This window comes from Colius striatus, chromosome 1, assembly GCF_028858725.1.
Source record: "Colius striatus isolate bColStr4 chromosome 1, bColStr4.1.hap1, whole genome shotgun sequence".
Taxonomy (NCBI): Eukaryota; Metazoa; Chordata; class Aves; order Coliiformes; family Coliidae; genus Colius; species Colius striatus.
In genome coordinates, this window is record NC_084759.1 from 154,809,077 (window position 1) to 154,827,549 (window position 18,473).

At 44.3% G+C, this 18,473-nt stretch overlaps 1 protein-coding gene across 12 annotated transcripts in view; it reads right to left on the reverse strand.

Moving 5' to 3' along the window:
• Window positions 1-207: 207 nt before the first annotated feature.
• The window catches only part of TCF20 (transcription factor 20), a 131,869-nt gene continuing 113,603 nt past the window's right edge, over window positions 208-18,473 (reverse strand). For 11 of the 12 annotated variants that reach the window (XM_062013566.1, XM_062013604.1, XM_062013585.1 and 8 more), the window contains 3 exons: window positions 14,462-14,555; window positions 7,732-7,781; window positions 208-442 (listed from right to left, as the gene is read on the reverse strand). In XM_062013566.1, the coding sequence (XP_061869550.1) occupies window positions 425-442; window positions 7,732-7,781; window positions 14,462-14,555 (162 nt within the window). In that variant the 3' untranslated portion in view covers window positions 208-424. Of the gene's footprint in view, window positions 443-4,345; window positions 4,750-7,731; window positions 7,782-14,461; window positions 14,556-18,473 lie in introns of those variants that run through there. The other variant, XM_062013661.1, reaches the window with a different exon arrangement.

Consider the following 18,473-nt stretch of genomic DNA (forward strand, 5'->3'; position numbering starts at 1 on the left):
TCAGGCTCCAGGAGCCTTGCTTTGATTTTGGATTGAATATTTACCTTAGCTACCACTTTCTTTTTTTAATTTATAAGGGGTTTTGTTAATCAAAAGCATCAAAAGGGATATAGCGCACCTTTCATTTAAAACAAAGTCTTTCAAGACTAAAAAATAGAACTTTATATATATATATATTTATCCCTCCCCCTTTAATTCCCCCCACCTGTTTCCTTTTTTCCCCCTCCCCTTCCCACTGTCACTATGGAGATTGTGCCCATGGAAACAGCTGGTTCAGACTCCTTGGTCAGGTTCTGTGATGTCATCAGTCTTGAGTGTGATGTAAGAATTTATGAAGGAAGTGCTGGCATTGGCAGGCACGTCGAGAGGGGGCATGGCTGCACAGTGGGAGAGATTCCATTCAGTCACGAATGTCCACCGCTTTTTATCTCAACAGCCTAACCTGAAAAAATAAAGTGAAACGGCAATATTGGAACGGTTCCTTCCCAGTGGTTCCTGACAACACGTCCCCCAGGCTCCCAAAAACCCATGCAGCAGCCTACCCCGGTGGCAACACCAACAACTCTCGAGTCCTGTGGACTGAAAACGGGCGGAAGCACGATGGCGAACAGTTCACAGGAGCCAAAATCCATGTGCTAAAAAGGTGTCTCCGGCAGAGAATGAAATGAGCCTGGTTATGGAGGAGGTCCAGGGCAACAGGATGATCTGTGCCATGACAATGGCACAGCACTGTTGCAGAACTGCTCCCTTCAGCAGCCAGAAAGGAGCTCGTTCACCTCACGTTCGCTCCTCATCTTGACTTTGAAAACTACAAAGAGATGGGTGAAGCATGTCTCAGTGTGCTGACAGCTTCTGGGGTGCCTTGCTGCCCCTGGGGGATGTTCACATAGGTCACCAAGCCACCATCCAACAGGCGTTTTCAGTGACTTACGTAGCAGATGGTGAAACTGGTACCATAATGACAGGAGCCCAGCCACAGAGACCCAGCCTGGGAAAGGGCTAGATTTTGCAAGTTAAACTAAGGAACTGAGAGCAGTCAGCCTTTCATAGAATCACAGAATGGCAGGAGTTGGAAGGGACCTTTAGAGATCATCCAGTCCAACCCCCCTGCAGAAGCAGGTTCACCTAGATCAGGTCACACAGGAAAATGTCCAGGCGGGTCTTGAAGACCTCCAAGGAAGGAGACTCCACAACCCCTCTGGGCAGCCTGTGCCAGGGCTCCCTCACCTGAACAGTGAAATAGTTTTTTCTTATCTTTAAGTGGAACTTTTTGTGTTCCAGCTTCATCCCATTACCCCTTGTCCTGTTACTAGCTACTATAGAAAAAAGGGATGTCCCAACCTCCTGACACCCACCCTTTAGATATTTGTAAATGTTAATAACATCTCCCCTCAGTCTCCTCCAGACTAAACAGCCCCAGTTCCCGCAGCCTTTCCTCATATGAAAGATGTTCCAGCCCCCTGATCATTTTTCTGTTGTTGTTTTCTGGTTTTATTTTTGTTCTAATTGCCAGGTTCTGCTGGCAGCGATGATTCACGGAAGGACTAAGCTTGTGATGTCTTTCAAGACAAGTGTAGAAATGCCCAGATGCTTGGCATGCTCGTTCTCCCTGTCCAGAAATTCTCTGAGGCAAGAAAATGTACTTCAGGAGGTCACCAAGTTGGTGGAGGCTCAGTTCAAAAGAGAAACTGCAAAGTTAAAATTTCATTTCTTTAGAGAAAACAGTTTTCATTCTTAAATCTGCACAGCCAAGAAAGCAGAGCTTGATATATTCCTTTCTTCCTTTCTCTCATAACACCAGTGAGCCCAGAAGCAATTTGTTTATTTAGTATGGTTACTTCCTTTGACATAACTTAGATAAATCTCTCCCTCCCAGCTAGTGAGTCTGGGAAAAGGACAAAAGCGTCCAACACAGGCAATGCATATGGAGAGGGCTTAATGGCATCAGAGGTGTGCCTGGGAATGATGTAACACATCTCTGTTCATTCATAGCTGGCAATTAAACTCCAGGAACCCTAAGTGTGATACAGAAGTCAATGCTGCTCTGATTACCAGCACACCAATTAGATTACGTCCCAGCAAGCCTACCTCTTGGCTGCTAATAGCCCCCTCATACAGGGGTGCCAGGAGAAGAGCGAAGCAACAGTCGGGCAGGGGGAAGGGGGTATGAAACACAGACGGGTTTGCAGCGGAGCTGCAGCTCCAGGGAGAAGGAGGGAGGTTCCTAGAGAGCTCAGGCAGCTGACCTTTGTGGTATTCATTACTGTACAAGTGTGAGCCCTCACTGAAGGAGTGTCAAGGCCGTGTTGCCATCTCTGGCTCCTGTACAACTGCAGCTTGCCCGAGCCTGGAACCGGTCCAGAGCATTAGACACTGGCTCAGGGAGGAAACGGGCTCAGCGCGCAGAGAGAGTCCTTCCCCGCTCCTGGACAAGATCCAGAGCACCAGACTCACTCTCACAGTCACTCTCCAGATCTGGATTCGATCCAAATGTTCTAGAGGCAACTGGCTCAGGGAGAGAGAGAGAAGCAACAGAGACAGAATACACTGACTCGCCTGGATGTTATCCAATAGGCAGGATTTTTCTTACCTTGCTGGGCCTAGAAGTGAACCAGGACTAAAACAGTCCAATAATCTAAGGGCCAAGTGCCCATTGTACCTTACGCTGAGGCCAGCAGAAGGGCAGCTCCTGTACAACCAGGACTGCTACAGAATTCCTTTAAACTTTAATTACCACGGCAACGCAGCAGATTTTGGTTTGTCTGGTTTGGCTTTTTGGATTTCAGTTTGTTTTGCTCTGTATTTAAATAACTGGATCTTTTAGATTTACATGGACTTTATTTTGAGATGCAAGGTCAGGCTGGCAGACTTAAACCTGTGTAAAGGTCTCTGGGATGTAGTCATGTTCACCAGCACCTTAAGGAAACGGCCCAAAAAATCACCACGAGGCGACTTCTCCAGTGTTATCTGCAGCACACACCTCGTCTAAGAGACTATCATCCCGTATTAACATTAGGAGCTGTATTGCCTTTTACACCTTAAGGAAAAGAGTAAAGCTTAAAAGAATCCCAGTGACCTTTACCACGGAAGGAAGAAGTTACTCAAATAATGAACTTTAAGTACTGTTTGCGTGGTAACTGCTTTAACAACACTCCAAAGCCAAGAAAGAATACTGTTAGAAATGAGAAATCCCGGAACGCAGCAGAGCTCATGCGAGTCAGCAGCCAGTCTAACAGCTGTTTATATGAAACATTGTCTTCTGCTACTGCACTAAACCCCAGAATTCCCTTTTTAATCTCTCACCCTTCACAGAAAACACCATTAAATTACTTCACAGTTACTTAACCTGAGAAACAGGTAAGACCTTGAGGTAAGGGAGGTGTCTTGGAAACAAGGGAACGGCAGTGAGGGGATTGTTACAGTCAGCTCAGAGAGCAAACACGAAAGAGCAACTTCACCTCCATGATGGCAAGAAAAAGCAGCAACTAGCTTGAGTAAGAAACGCATCTGAGCAGTGAAATGGAGTCAAGAGACCTTCTCGGGCTACAGTTGAGGGGTAAGTGTGCCAACAAGTATTAATTTGAAACCAAATGCTTATTTCACTTAGAGTTCCCTGTTGCCAGCAAATAATAATGCACTGGGTGGAAATGAAATAAGAAATCCCAACCTCATCCTATTCCCTGGGCACTAACTCCCACGTCTGTGCTACTTCCTCCTCGTGCCGGGATGTTTGCCCAGCTGCACGCTGAACCAGATTAGGGAAATGACCCAACTCAGATGCTGCCATGGCAGAAATGTCACTTCAGGCAAACTGAATTCCCCCTCAAGTCCACACACGGCTGTATGAATGCTGGGAGTAGACAAAGGAGGCAGCAGGAAGGAAGAGCAGAGGGGGAGCTGGGGTGCGAGAGCACAACTGCCGCTTGCCACAGCACTGCTGTGGACTTAAGGCAACTACAGCCCAGCCTGCATCCAGTGCGAGGGGAGGAGGGGCACCAGAGCAAAACATTACAAGCTTATGAATCTGCAGCCACTTGTGGAGACAGTTCCACCTTCCCAGCACCCACCTCTGTTTGCAAATAGAGGAAAATTATGGGTGTGAAAGGCAGGTAATGGGCTCCTGCTAAGATTAGTCTACCTGTCCCTGTATGTACATTTCCAGAACACAGGGTAATCAAGAGTACAATAATCTTGAACTCATCAGTATTACTGATTCCTCTTTACATACAAAACCAAAGACACTTTGATGAAGGTTTTTATTTATGTATAGGGATGCTTACTATTAACTACCCTGAGACTCAGGTAAGAGAACCCCAGCAGATCCTTATGGAAATGATCACGGCAATAGGAAAGAAGGTCTCTGCCAGTGGTTTAGCTGAGAGGGCAATCAGGCAGTTGTAACAGTTAAGAGGCTTTGCGTTTCACCTCTAAACAGAAGGAGCTGCTGTGGAAATACAGTGAAGTAGCCAGAATAGTACCAAGGTTAAAAACCAACCCCATTATTACCAATTTTCTGAATGTACACAGCAGCAGCTTGATTTCTCGTGGAAATGGGGAAGGCACCAGAGGTAAGGAGCCCCAGAAAGCAGCAGGTGGAAACTGGAAACTCTCCCCAACTCACCTGTGCTTGCTTTTATTTCCATTCCCAGGAGTACACTTCCCCCCTCACCCCCGCTCCGACTGCTCTGTGCTGAGGCTGCCTTTCACCATCTTGTTCTGCAAGGAGGGAAGAGAGCAAGGAAGGAGGGGCTGACGGACCAGCAAGCCAAAAGGAGGAGTAAAAAGAAAATGAGGGAGAAAAGGAAGACAGGGGTAGGGAAAGTGAACACACAGAAAGTGAGAGAGAGAAAGAGGAGTCAGTATTGGAACCAGACATAGATTTTCAGACAGGGTTTTCCCTGTGACAAAAGCAGGTAATTCCACAAAAGTAGAGAGTTTGGGATACAAAAGCCTGGTTAAATTTTAAGAAACACAGAATTTAACACAAAAAGGCAGAACAGGCTGAGAAACATCATTTAGAAGTGCCCCACAGACTGCTTAAGACAATCTAAGACGGCAGTGCCACCGAAAGGTCAGGTGTCTCATCCCCTTCATATCCTCCTCAGTGCCTCGGCATCCTCATCAGCCGTGTTGCAACAGCACTTGCTGCGATGCAGACAGGCAGCCAGTGTGGATTTGCCAGAGGAAGCTAACCCTTCAGAAGATGATTAGTTTTCACACAGCGTTTTCCCTGTGATAAAGGCTGCTATTTTGCAAAAGTAGCACATTCAGGACATGGATGGTTGAAGCATCAATGCTGACAGAAGGAAATGGGAAAGCTCACTGGGGAGCATGGGGAAAGGCAGGACCAGTCCCTCTGGACTCAGCTTGCTTATGCCTGAAGTGTCAAGCGCAGCTAATGAGCCAAGAAGCACCTTTGCACTCCAGAAGCCACTTATTATCATGAGGTGTATTTACTGACGTGAGGCATAGGCTGAAAAAGTATTACAGGCACTATACTGAGGGACTTAAGTGTTAGAGGATTTATGGTTGGTTCTTCCACCCCTCGACTACAGCAGAATGAGCTATTAGACAGCTACTAATTAGCTACTAATGTTAAACCAGTGTTACCTAAAAGCAGGGCTTTAAATGCTCTGCTTTAAATGCTCTAAAGCCTTTCTTCCTCTCCATTGCTCATGTTCATATCATGCAAAAAAATTGATGCAATTTGTTCTCCAGTCATTCTGGAGCAACGGTTTTCAACCTTCCCCTTCCTGCCTCACAGCGGGCTGGGACTCCCATCTCCAGCCACCACAACAGAAGGAGCGAGGTGATCCTGTATCCTGCTCTGCAGATAGATTTGGAGCAAACCAGTAATGATCAGTGAACCACAGGGCAAGGGCAGAGCCAGAGCCAAGCAAAGAAAACTCTGCCCGACTTCAAGGAAATGATTCATGTCTTTACTAAGCAAAAGCCAACAAGTGTCGAGAGAAGCTGCGGGTGCTGAATTCCATTTTCAGCACTACATGGAAAATTACCTGCCGTGGGATAGTTTTGAATAGGATTCAAAATATTAGTGCCTGATGAAGAACCTTTACCCATTTGTCTGCTTCCCCCCGCTCCCGCCCCCCAGGATTGCTTTAGAAAGCTGTGTGCCTGCTGGGTGTCTTCTCCAGGAGAGCGGGTTCTGGAAAGTGGTTGTTTCCTTTCGTGATGGTGTCTGAGCACCATCACTGCAAGTGCTCACAAACAGCAGCCATGACTCAAGCCAGCTATGAAAGCTTTAACACTATGTTTCCCTGCAGGCAACAGGCAGTAAAAATAAAACAGCCCTCAAAGAACAGAACCTTCCTATTCTCTCTAGCCACGTATCCAAGGTTGGGCAGAGGGTGGCACTTCAGTAGTCGCATTCCACAGTACGGGAAGCTCACCTTTCCCCTTTCTGTTTGGCAAGATCTGCAGGTCTCTGTCACATTAACGCGTCAATTTAAGCTTCCTGTTCATTTTCCACACTATGCCACAATTGTGTGGCATCATTTATAGCTTTTACACGATGAAAAGTAGGCCAGTTCTGGATAACAAGCCTGAAAACCCTCCGAATCTCCCAGCGCATTTGAAAGACGTGCGTATAAATACATCACATTGTGGTAGAACATCCAGAAAGGAACATGAGTCTAATTCTCCTGTGTTCACAAAAGACAGATTAAACATAATCTGCAAAGACAAAAGGCCACCAGATGCCAGTTGCATTTGAGGCAATGAAGAGATCTGCAGACAAGGACCGAAGGGAGACTAATCCCTGCTAGCAAGCAACAGAATTACTCCTCATTATCATTTACTTTCCAGCAGAAATTTCTTGTGCAATTCCCATCCAAGTGGCCACATGAATTGCCATTTTTCTGGATACTTCTAAGCATTTGAAGCTGGTGGTCTCCAAAGCCTCCCAGAGACACATCACATCCTCCTTTCTGGGCTGGGAAGGCTATTCCCAGCACCATATCACATTGCTATAAATACAAGAGAACGTGTACTGTCTGCCTTGTCTCCTCTTTGCATACCAATGGAGCAACAGCAGTCCAGCTCTTAGCACCACTGTGTTTGGGAGCTCTGGGGACATTCAGTTAAGGATGCCCAAACCCAGGCAGAAGCAGCATGCCAAATCCATTGCCAAAACCTGAGAATGACGATGGATCTTGTGAAAAACAGCTACAGAACAACTAAACGGATATATATATACTGAAGGCTGACTGGTAGGACTCTGCTTACTACCAACTACACTAGGACAAGGTGTTTCAAGTTCATCACTACACTGGTTGGTGATGTAGTCTAAATGTTTCCAAAAAACTGGTCGAAACTTTTCCATGAGCCATTTCTTCTTCCTCCTTGCACTCTCAGTAAATCCAAGGAGAGCAAACACCACCAGTTCCGGTGCAGCACTCAAACGGAAACGGTGAGCAACGTACTGATTCTATCACAGACGACAGGAAATGAAGCTGTGCTTTCTAAAGAGTCGTCAAGGATCTAAAGAGCAACTCAACAGATAGGACACAAACCCAGTTTATCTTCTTAAACTCTCTGCAATTCTTCTCAAGTCGATGTTTGCCCCCAGAACATACCATAAGCACGCATCACAGAATTCATCTAAAAGCATGTCTCACTACAGATGTTACCCACATATAAAACTACTAATTCAAACTTAGATACCAGAAGAGGGCAGCAAAAAACAGGCCTATTCCAGGAGGGGATTCTTACCTTGTGCTTGGGGCACCTCACTGAGAAATTCTCTTCGTTTAGTAAACAATCTGGAGGAGGAGAAGAGAGCAATGTATTACTTTTTTAATAAAACCCAACTTGAATAATACATCACCTGTGTTAATCTTGCCTCACAGGTATGTATTTTTCATTCAATGGTCTCTTACAGGAATACTGTCTTATTGGCAGGTTCATCCCTTGCACCCCCAGGGTTTTAGCAAATAAAATTACTGAACAAGTGACGACGCTGCGTGGATTACCAAGCCGAGTCCACGCACCTACCCCTGTACTCCCCGATCCTCTCTACAGAGTAAGAATCAACAACAGCAAGTCTACAAATCCTGTATCCCAACCCCCCTCAGCTCCTCCAGCCTTCCCCGTTACGGCACAAGGAAGCCAGATGCCTTCACCCAACCCCAAAAGACGATCCCTGCTTTATACTTCCCAGACCCCGCAGTGACTGGTACTCAGGTCACCCATGCTGCTCTTGGGTGTGTTTCCGTGACTTGTGTGTGTGAAGCTTCTATGATCTAAGAAACAGTTTAATTAATTATTTAAACCTACGATAGAGAGTGAGGCACCTACATATTGCTGCTTATTTAGGAACAAATTAAGTAACACTGTTGTTTGAAGAGCACTTCTTTAGTGGCACTGCTAGTGTAAGCGTTGCTTCTCCCTTCACCCTCTCTCACAGACTGTGCCTCCAAGGGACATTGGGCTGACAGCTCCCAGAACCCCGGTGTTATGCTCACACCGGGAGCTTCCCTGGATGACTCTCTGTCTCCTCTTTGTGCTGTCCCGACACCCAGCATTTCACCCTCACAGCCAAATGGAAAAGCAGCACTCCCCCCACAGAACTCACCTGCCTCCCCATGGCACCCTGAATTGTGAGGCCACCTCTCAACTTGCCCGAACTTTTGGCATTGCTCTTGCCAGTTGCCTCATACACCAGAGGCAGGCTGGCCAAACACCATCACTGCACCAGTAGGACTGAGCACCACCACCACCTCGGTGCCATGGGAGAATTTGGCAAGGTACATACAACATCCCACGTGCTTACGAGCTCCCACCTGCTTCGACCTCCCCAAACAGCTCGCAAGTGAAGCAGCACAATGGTAAATAAAACGTGCTAATTTAAAACGCTCTTAAGTAAGTAGCATAAGCAGCACTACCTGCTGTTTCAATCTGCTGGAAGAGTTTAGCAGACAGCAGGAGACCACAACTAAAGCTTGAGGGAAAAGCTTTCTAGACACCCAAGCTTTGGCAGAGCACCCCTCTGCTATGTAACGCTTATGTTTCAACATGAATGCCTCTGGCCTGAATCAAAGGGAAACAGCATGCAATGGGCTAAAGTTACTCGAGAGACTTTAGCAAAGGGGAGCAAACCCCTTAATCCTGCCGCAAATAACAATTTCAAACGCAGCATTAGCAAATAACAGGAAATAAACAGAACATCGTCTCATTGTAAGGGCAGGAATTGTACATGTAGGCTACAGCATGAATTATCACTGCATAATACAGCAATCATAAAAAACATACAGAGCAATCATAAAAAACACACACAGTATGTTAGAACAGGATGGAGTTCTCTTTCTTGGAAACCCAACACGGGTAATGAACGCGCTTCTTTAGCTAGTACATCAGAAAGGAAGATTGTACAAGGATCAGGAAGAACTGTCAGAAACCTCACACCTCATGCCTGATCTGAGTGGAGCTCCATTTTCTTACTACAACTGGCATTTTTGTTGCAAACAGTAATAAGCAGATCCAATTAAGAGCAATTTTTTTTTGGTATCTATTAAGGGACCACTATGAAAAATTTCATCGACTCACTGTAGAAAATCAGTTGAATACCAATAAGGCAAAAATTGTTCATCATTACAAAGCTGGCCTGGATCTCAGTTAGCAGTTCCAAGTATTTTGTATCACAGATTACAATTCATCATGAAGCCACCAGGCACAGCTACGATCGGCTCACCATGGCACAAAGAGAACCAAGACTCGTCCTTGTTTGCATGGATATTTCTCCATAAAGTAGTTAGGGAAAACCTCAAACGTTTTTAATAGAAGCAATTATTCCTCTGTAAGCTGCACATCTTGTCTCAGTCTCTGCGTTCTGCCTGTTACTCATCTCTAACGACACTCGTGAAGACAACAGGATTTCTGTTCTGTGAAAATCTGGTTTCATTTTGCTGCTAGTCTTTTCCTAATTTCCAGTCAAAAATCTTTTGCATGTGGAGCTGCCTACGAAACGTGTTGTGGGGAGAAGTGTGCTGCAACAATCAGCATCTGACTCCAGGTGGGGAGGGACAAGCAGAGGGAGAGGATACAAAATTTCAGAAAACAAAGATCCTGTTTCCATGGAGACGTCCCTAGGACTAAGTTATCTTGAGACATCAGAGGCTCTTCATAAATTTGGACAGACAAAAGCCAAACACAGATGATGTTAACCAGTCATTTCCATATAAATATTACTTAAGTGGCACTACTGGTCTTGATTTTTATGCAAATGGCTACAAGGAGTTCAGCTCTCTTGGACCCTATTACTTTCTATGAAAGGGGATTAAAAAGAAGGCTGAATTAGACTATATAAAAGCAGCCATATGTACTAACTGGCAGCTTATGGAACCAGGTGCTTTGCATTGCAGCCAGTCAGCACCAGTGGCACAAAACCCGGCTCCTCACCAGGGCGGGACTGCACCTCCAGCACGGACGCGGTGGCCAGAGCATGGGTCGCGCTGTGGTGCCAGCCCTCTGTGCTGCAAGGAACTGAAGTCCTCTGGAGATACTCCACCCTCCTCCAGACCTTTACCAAAAACCTCCTGCCTTTTGAACGAGGCACAATGACTGACAGGGTATGAACTCACATCCATGCAAAAGCAAAAACATGCTTCGGCTCAGAGCGCAACTGCCTAGGAATGCAACAGCCTCGTGGCACTGTGACCCATTCATCCCCATCACAGCATGGTCGCTTCCAGGGATGTGACAGGAACTCAGTCAAACATCAAGTGTTTATGACTCCACGTACTCTCTTAAAAACCACTCCAACAAGTGTTTCCTGGTGTTTTTTGTAAAGGTGCAAAATCGGTCATAGATATTCCAAAAGCCTCAGAGCCCTTGTAGACGGCAAAATGATGAGACTTCAGAACAGTCCCAGATCCTCAGTAAAGCAAGGTGGCACCAATCCTTCAAAGCAGGATGGTCAACTTCTCATGAAACCATGGCAGAGCTCAAGGATCTGGAGAAATAGCCACGCAGGATTCACTACAGGAAAGGCAGCAGCGCTGCATAACCAATAAAAAGGGTTTATAGGCAGACAGCACGCTGAGGAAAGACAAAATGCTGATCTGCTTCTCAAGGAAGCCTACGTTTTCTGCTTGGGCACACATGAAAATCAAGTCCTGTTCCATGTAGCTTATTTCTTTTATTCAGATTTATTGGAAGAGCAGCTGTAGATTAAGACAGCTTATTACACCCACAGATGAAATCAGCTGCAAACAAGGTCTTTTACTGTTCTACCATCCGGCTGGTATTTTGAATGCTGAGAAATCTATTCCAGGCTGGCCTCTTCTTCATTTGTTTTGGTTAAAAACTTCAGCTAAAGCAGCCTAGAAACTTCCTTAAAACTCTCTCTTGGATGTTCAACATGGACAGAGTAACTTTTCTTCCCAGCAGTTTTTCTTTGAAAAGCTCTAACATACCCTGATTTTCAGTTAAGACCTGAATTCTAGCTAAGGCACGCTCCATGCCACCTTACTACAACATCAGCAGCTGAAACATTTTAAAGGAGGAATGGGGATTTTAATCTGCACATCCTTAGGGGAGGCTTTTTAGATTTGAGTAGCTACATCCTTTGAAAATGCCACCAAATATATTTTGTTTGAACAGGTTTTTCTTGTAAATGAACACTTCTGGCCTCAGATTTAGGCACCAGAGTCAAAAGCACCGAAGCTGTCAGGGGGCATTTCTAAGGCTCGAGCAGTCTGAAGGGACAAGGTGACCATTTCCAAACTGCAAACCAGGAAGCACCAGTCCACAAGGCAGTAGGAAGGGAAACATTACTGAGAAAAGCAATCTGGAACTGGAGAAAGAGTGGAGGCCAGAGGGATGAGGAGACCAGTACTAGTCCAAGTTAGGAGCAGGGAATTCAGGATGAATGCCAGCAGGAGGCTAAGACCAAATCAGGATTGATTCATGCAGATGACTGGAGTCTAAGGACTAGTGGGCTAAGGCACAGAAAGGTTAAACAGAGGAAATCAAGGGCAATATACAAGGACAAACGGGGACTAGTACAGTTAAGGGTGACAAGGCACTAAGTTAGGAGAACCAAACAGGAGTACGAAGCCCAGAGATGAAAGAGTGAGCTACGAGCAAGAAAGGAAAGGAGGAGGTGATGTAAGAGCAGGGAGGAGAAAGTGATACTGACAGCTAGAATGCTGCACAAAGGAAAAGTTAGGAGTAGGGAGAATAGGTCTTACACAGAGACTGGAGGAAGACATTTGAGAAGAGGAACATCAGACCAACTACATAAGGAGCCTGTGGCTGGTATAAAGAGCTTATCAGACACATACAGTTTGAAGAGGAAGACAGATAGGAAAATGCATGAAGAAACAAAGAGACATCTTTCACTAAATCACGCTCTTCCTAGAGTGAAAAGAAAAGATTGACCAGTTTTACCAACTCCTCTGACATTATTCAAATGTGTTTGTGAAACTCGCAGGCCAAGTATCCCATCTTCATGCAGCTCTTGCAATTTGTTACTGCCATGTTACTCAAAGGAGGCAAATTAGCTTGGAATGGTGCACTCTGACAGATGGCCACATGACAATGTGATGTCTTATAACAAAACTAAATGAAGTCAGCATAGCCTTAGAACTTGGACACAAAAAGCTACTCTGAAAAAACCGCAGAGGTTGCAAAGTCAAGACAATGTGAGGAAAAGCTAAATTGAATGTGGTCTGCTTCTACATATTGTATGGCAGGCACATTGTATTACTTCTAATATGGGCTAAATAGAAATAGTATGAATATATACTAGTTTTTGTACAGGACACTGACTCTTCCGTGCCTGACACAGAACTGCTCCTGGGAATCAATCAGTCACGACTGTTTAGTACATTTGTAATGTGAAGGATCCTACTGCATTTGCTGAAGTGATGTAAAGTTAATGAGGAAGATATATCTGAAGAAGGAGGACAATACCCTTATCTTGATACTTGTATTTAGAAAATGCTACATATCCTATCTAGTAACACAAGAATTCAAATTAAGCACCTCAAACTGTGGTGAACGTTCACTATGACTTACTTTGCTTTCTCACGGTACTGAAAAGGGCAGGTCACAAACCAGAAAGAACTTACTCCACACAGCGTGAACACAGACCTGACAACTCTCTCTCAAATGTACGGCCAAAAAACAGTCTGGTAACGTTCATGAAACTCTTTGGCATGATGAGCATCACAGAAAGTGGCACAGTTCTGCTCTGAGAACTGAGATGGAATCATATGCAGTAAGTAAAACACAGAATCAGTGAGGACACCGTATGTTCACGAATGAATACCCTTTCATCCTACAGGCTGAGGCAGGGCCTGGTGGAAAAAGATGGGTCTTTAATTAGGTGATTACTGTCTTACCAGATACATTCATATGAGACAAAAGTCAAACTTACATGGACACCCTTATTTTGTGCATTTTTTTGAGCGTGTGATTTTTGCAGCCTGAGTAATATTTCTTTTAACACCTAATTTCATGTAAAAGCAAGGATTCTCTCTATCTCTGCCGTGGTACTAGGAGCATTCCACTGCAATATTCACTTTCTTTAAAGCATTAATTAGAATAAAACGTGACGATCCAATAGGATTGGAGTTCACAGTAAGAGGTGCAATGCAGTCACTCAGAAATGAGCACACCTACTTCCAACACTGGAAAACCTGCATAAAATAGGTGTTGAAACAAGTGGGCTGCTGCGCAAGTCGGACAACAAGCAGGAAGTTTGCAGTTGTTTGCCAGTCAAGTGTTGCAATCTTGAATCCTTAAATGTTATCCAACTATGTCTTGCAGAACAGGGGAAGCGAGTTGCAGAGGACTGGAACAGTGGGATGTTATTTATTCTGAGTTGGGATTATTTTTTACCGAAGCTTATATCCACAAAAACTTTCACTATTGCACACAAATTGCCAACTCACAACCCCAGGCTAAAAGCTGGAGATAGTATGATCCCAACCGTTAGCTTGTCCAGTGATTAAAATTGGACCTACTCAAGAGACTGGCTGAAACGCTTCTAAGGAGAAAGAAGGAAGGTTGTACTGCAAGTAGTAATGATGACTCTACAAAGGCTTTGCACTTGAAATCGTCACTATGGCTATCCACAGGAGTGTAACTCTGGAAGAGGAAACACCTTTCTGGTTGCTTGTACCCTTTTAATGAAGGGTTCCTATTTCTTGCAAGAAAAGAATGGTCAGTTCTCATATTGCAGCCAAGTTTCAGTTCCTGTAGCTGAATTCCCCCAAACTAGACCTTGTCTGTGCTTTTAGGTGCATTCTGCTTCATCACAAGTTCGTTTGTGTCCCAGCGTGGTGTTGTACACTGTTTATCCGATGCCATTTCTACTGTACCTTCACAGTAGGTGAAAAACTGAGAGGGGACAAATTTTCAAGTACCTTGGAATTTTGTAGTGTCATATGTTTGTTCAAAACACAAAAGAAATTGATAGCACGTCACTTGTTCTTACCTGCATCGATGGCACATGGGTAATGGTATCGGAAGGAGCAGCCTTTGTTGTAGCAGCCTAAGGTGGCTCCCGCTTCCTGGCAATGGGAACATTTCTGAAAGAGGAACCAAGAAATGGCAATCAAGACTGCAGTCATCTTTCCAAATACCTGTATTTTTCTGAGAATTGGATCAACCACATTCCAGCACAGATTTTTATCGTTGATTACCACAATGTTATAGACTGTGTCTTTCCCCGTCACACAAATACAGGCCTTTTGAACAGGCAACAACATAAGATCTTTCAAACAACACACTTTTCAGCTGTGCAAACCAGGCAGGAGATACCAAATGTTCAAACCAGCCATTCGGAAAGAGCTTGAAACACTTCTGAAATCTGTTTCATTGGCCTATGTTTCAGTACCTGACAATGACATCAGTTTTAAAATTGGAAGAAAAGAGCTTTTTTGGTATCTACAGCAGCTTTAAAATGAGAATTAGCATGACAGAGAATGATTTAGAAGACACCATTAGCGTAGAAGTAATTTGGTTACATCACTTTCATTATCACTAGCAGTCCAAGAAGACAGAGGCCAAGTTGAATGGTTTTTTTTCCACAGGTGATAAAAATGGTTTATGCAGGGTTATGCCATCAAGGGAAAACAGCTAGCAACAACAAAACAGCTAGCTAGCAACAGGACAAGGGGTAATGGGATGAAGCTGGGACACAAAAAGTTCCACTTAAACATAAGAAAAAACTATTTCAATGTGAGGGTGACCGAGCAGTGGCACAGGCTGCCCAGGGGAGTTGTGGAGTCTCCTTCCTTGGAGGTCTTCAAGACCCGCCCGGACATGTTCCTATGTGACCTGATCTAGGTGACCCTGCTTCTGCAGGGGGGTTGGACTAGATGATCTCTAAAGGTCCCTTCCAACGCCTACCATTCTATGATTCTATGAAAACAAGGCACATCTCCAAAAGAAATGCCTGCAGTGCCACAAGGACGCTCATACATTTATTTTTAAAGTACTTCAGACTCATCTGATGACCACACTCAATTCTCATTACTTAAAGCCAATTATCTCAAATGGTCAACAATGTATTTAAACCATATTATCAGTCAGATGTGAATGGAGTAGAATGAAAGCCACTCAGCCATTTACCTCATCCTGAATGACTCAAGGAATGACCAAAGAAGCAGGCCTACAGTGTATCTCAGACAGTTTTATTTCTTGAATGTATACAGTAAGTGATTTTCATCAGCTAAAGTTCTGATGAAAGCTGATTTCTGACAGGTTGACATGTTTCCTTCTCAAAAGACAGTAAGTCACATCTGGCAGAATCCACTAAAGACTGCCACTAGTTAAAAATTAAAACCCCAAACAGACTACTGGCAGAAAAAGAAACAATGACCTACAGTGATTTCTGAGTCATACTTAAATACAAGAACATTGGCTTTGCTGATAATCACAACCAACACCAAAATAAAGCCTTGTTTAACTGGTACAATTCACCTTGAATTGAAGCCGTGTTCTGGTCACTGCACACAAGAGAGACAATGACATGATCTCAAAAACCCCCCTCTTTTTCCTGTTGGAAAAGCTAGTGTCAAGCTCCGTGGGCTTTATTAACGCTAGCAGCAAGCTACACCTGTACAGCACACAGAGCAGATGTGCTCAAACCAGCAGTGCACCTGGCACTGGACAAAAGCATGGTGTTTTTTACTGTATGGGGAGGTTCGTATGCCATGAGGGCTGCATCTGCTAGACCACACTTTTTCCCATCTCTTATCAACACACACGTTGCAGTGGAGGTCTAAGGTTGCAGAAGAGACATGGCCAAAGATAACTGCTACAGCAAAGTTCTTCACTCTGCATAGTAAAGAGGGTTTTGATTACAGTATTTGGAAAACCACTGAGACTAGCTGACAGTTATTGCTCTTCCTACTATTCTATGCCACGCAGAGATGACTATAGTTTGTATTTAAATGACGGAATGAGGATGAAAGCAAAACAAGCTCCAGCCATAAAGCAGGTGGCCCTCTTCAAATCAAAGCAGATGCAACTAACAGAAAAGCTTGTGAGATGTCAGTTCTCATGACATCTACAACTGCAGTCTTGAATACTGCCTTCTCTTCTCGGTGATGCCAAAGCATCCTGAGCCCGATCTTCAGTGCTCCCTATTAAATTGTGTCTATCTTCTAAGCAGGGAACGTGTATCATGACAAACTACTGCAGCATTTATCACGTAAGGAAAGTGTCCCTGAGGCCCAGAAAGGGACACTCAAGCAATTCCTTTTTGCCTGTCAGAACAAAAAAAGCTATTTTCCAAATATTAAAACCCACCAATAAATATCGGCTCACATTTTTAAGTTACGTTCACACCAAAACGTACGGACCTCTAGCCAAACTGCAATGTATTTCATTCTCTCATGGGAGTAAAACCAAGTGTCATGTCTAGAAAATGTTTTTTCCTGGCTATGAAGTCAATCCTAGGGGACTATTGTGTGCTGGCAACAGTCCCAGATTCCCCTATGCCAAGTATTTGCAGCGTGCAGCTTGAGGAGCTCTGAACAGCGCTCTTTACCTGTGTTGCTTTATCCTGGCTTTTGGATGTGGCTGAGATTAATTATTCTAACCAGACAGAACCCAAATTGACTATTCTTTTTGAACACGGATATAAATTTCTAGTTTTGTTCCTCTGAGGCATTCTCTCCTCACTTTATCTCCTCTTTGAAGTACCATCACAATGTTGTAACTGAGGAGGTCATTCTTCTCCAGAACACTGTGTCCTGCACAGAGCAGTCAATAAGAACATTAGAACTCCAGCAGCAGAGATTAAACTGCAGCTGTGTCAAATAATTCTTAACACTAAAAGGGCAGGTCTTAAAAAAAAGAGTGTGTGCTGTGCCATACAACCGAAAACAAGGAAACAAGAAGACTCCTAGCAAAGTTTGGGATAAATTTCCATATGTTAATTTAGTCTTTGTATTTATTCTTTGCTTCACCTAGTGTAGTTCCTCTTGCTATTTTGAAACCTGCAGCAGAGACAGGACAGGCATTTAGACGGGTTTTAAGCCAGCCTGTAGCACTCAGCTGAGAATAGGTATGGAATGCTTACAAATCGGTTGTAGTTAAGACTGATTACACAAGAAAAGAGGGTATTTAAGATGCCTGAGCATGAGCATCAAGTTTTCATTTCCTCTTTTTTCAGCCTGCTAGACCAACTAGATTATTACCAAGGTTACCTGCAGCTACGCCCACAACACAGCGATTCCCCAGTGGACGACTATACCATTGACTGCTCAAGGCAGAGATCATCTGCTGCTGCTGGCTCCCCTGCTGCTGAACAAGTCTCCATTCTGGCAGATGCTCCTGCTTTTCACAAGCCACTGACAGTCTAATGGCCCCATTTCTTCTACCTCCTGGGACCCCCGACCATCTGCTTCTTTCAGGGGAAGCTGAGGGAACCACATACACAATAACTACTCTTTTCTTTCGAGCTCTTCCTTCTTGACACACCACAGTGACTGAACAAAGCAGACACCCTACAAAGCTGTATGGTTCCAAAACGACTTACAAGTCTATCAATCTTTGAAAAAGACTATCATCACGTAATGCCGTCGTGGTTTCCAAATATATCCAGGTGTTTCTAGAAAGACAGAAACGTGATTAAAAATATTCTGGATGGTCTCATCTTTTGCAAGACATCACCGCTGTGCCTTAAAAGATAAAAAGATGCATAGCTCCTGCTGGCTTTGGTTAGAATCCTTATGGCATGTATTCATGTTTCAAAACAAAAATGTGTATGCCACAATTAGGAGACATTCTAAAACTACAATAAAATCACCGAACTTCACAAGGGAAATGTGTGAATTGGGCTTAATGACCACTAATCGTTCTCTTTGGTCCATGAGTAAATTTTCACCCAAGCTCCACCATCCTGCAGCCATTCACCAGCAGATGGTAGCAGCCTGCTTGTCACTTGTAAAGGAATTATAGCATTCTTAGCCACGGAAACAGCACTCTGACTCTCA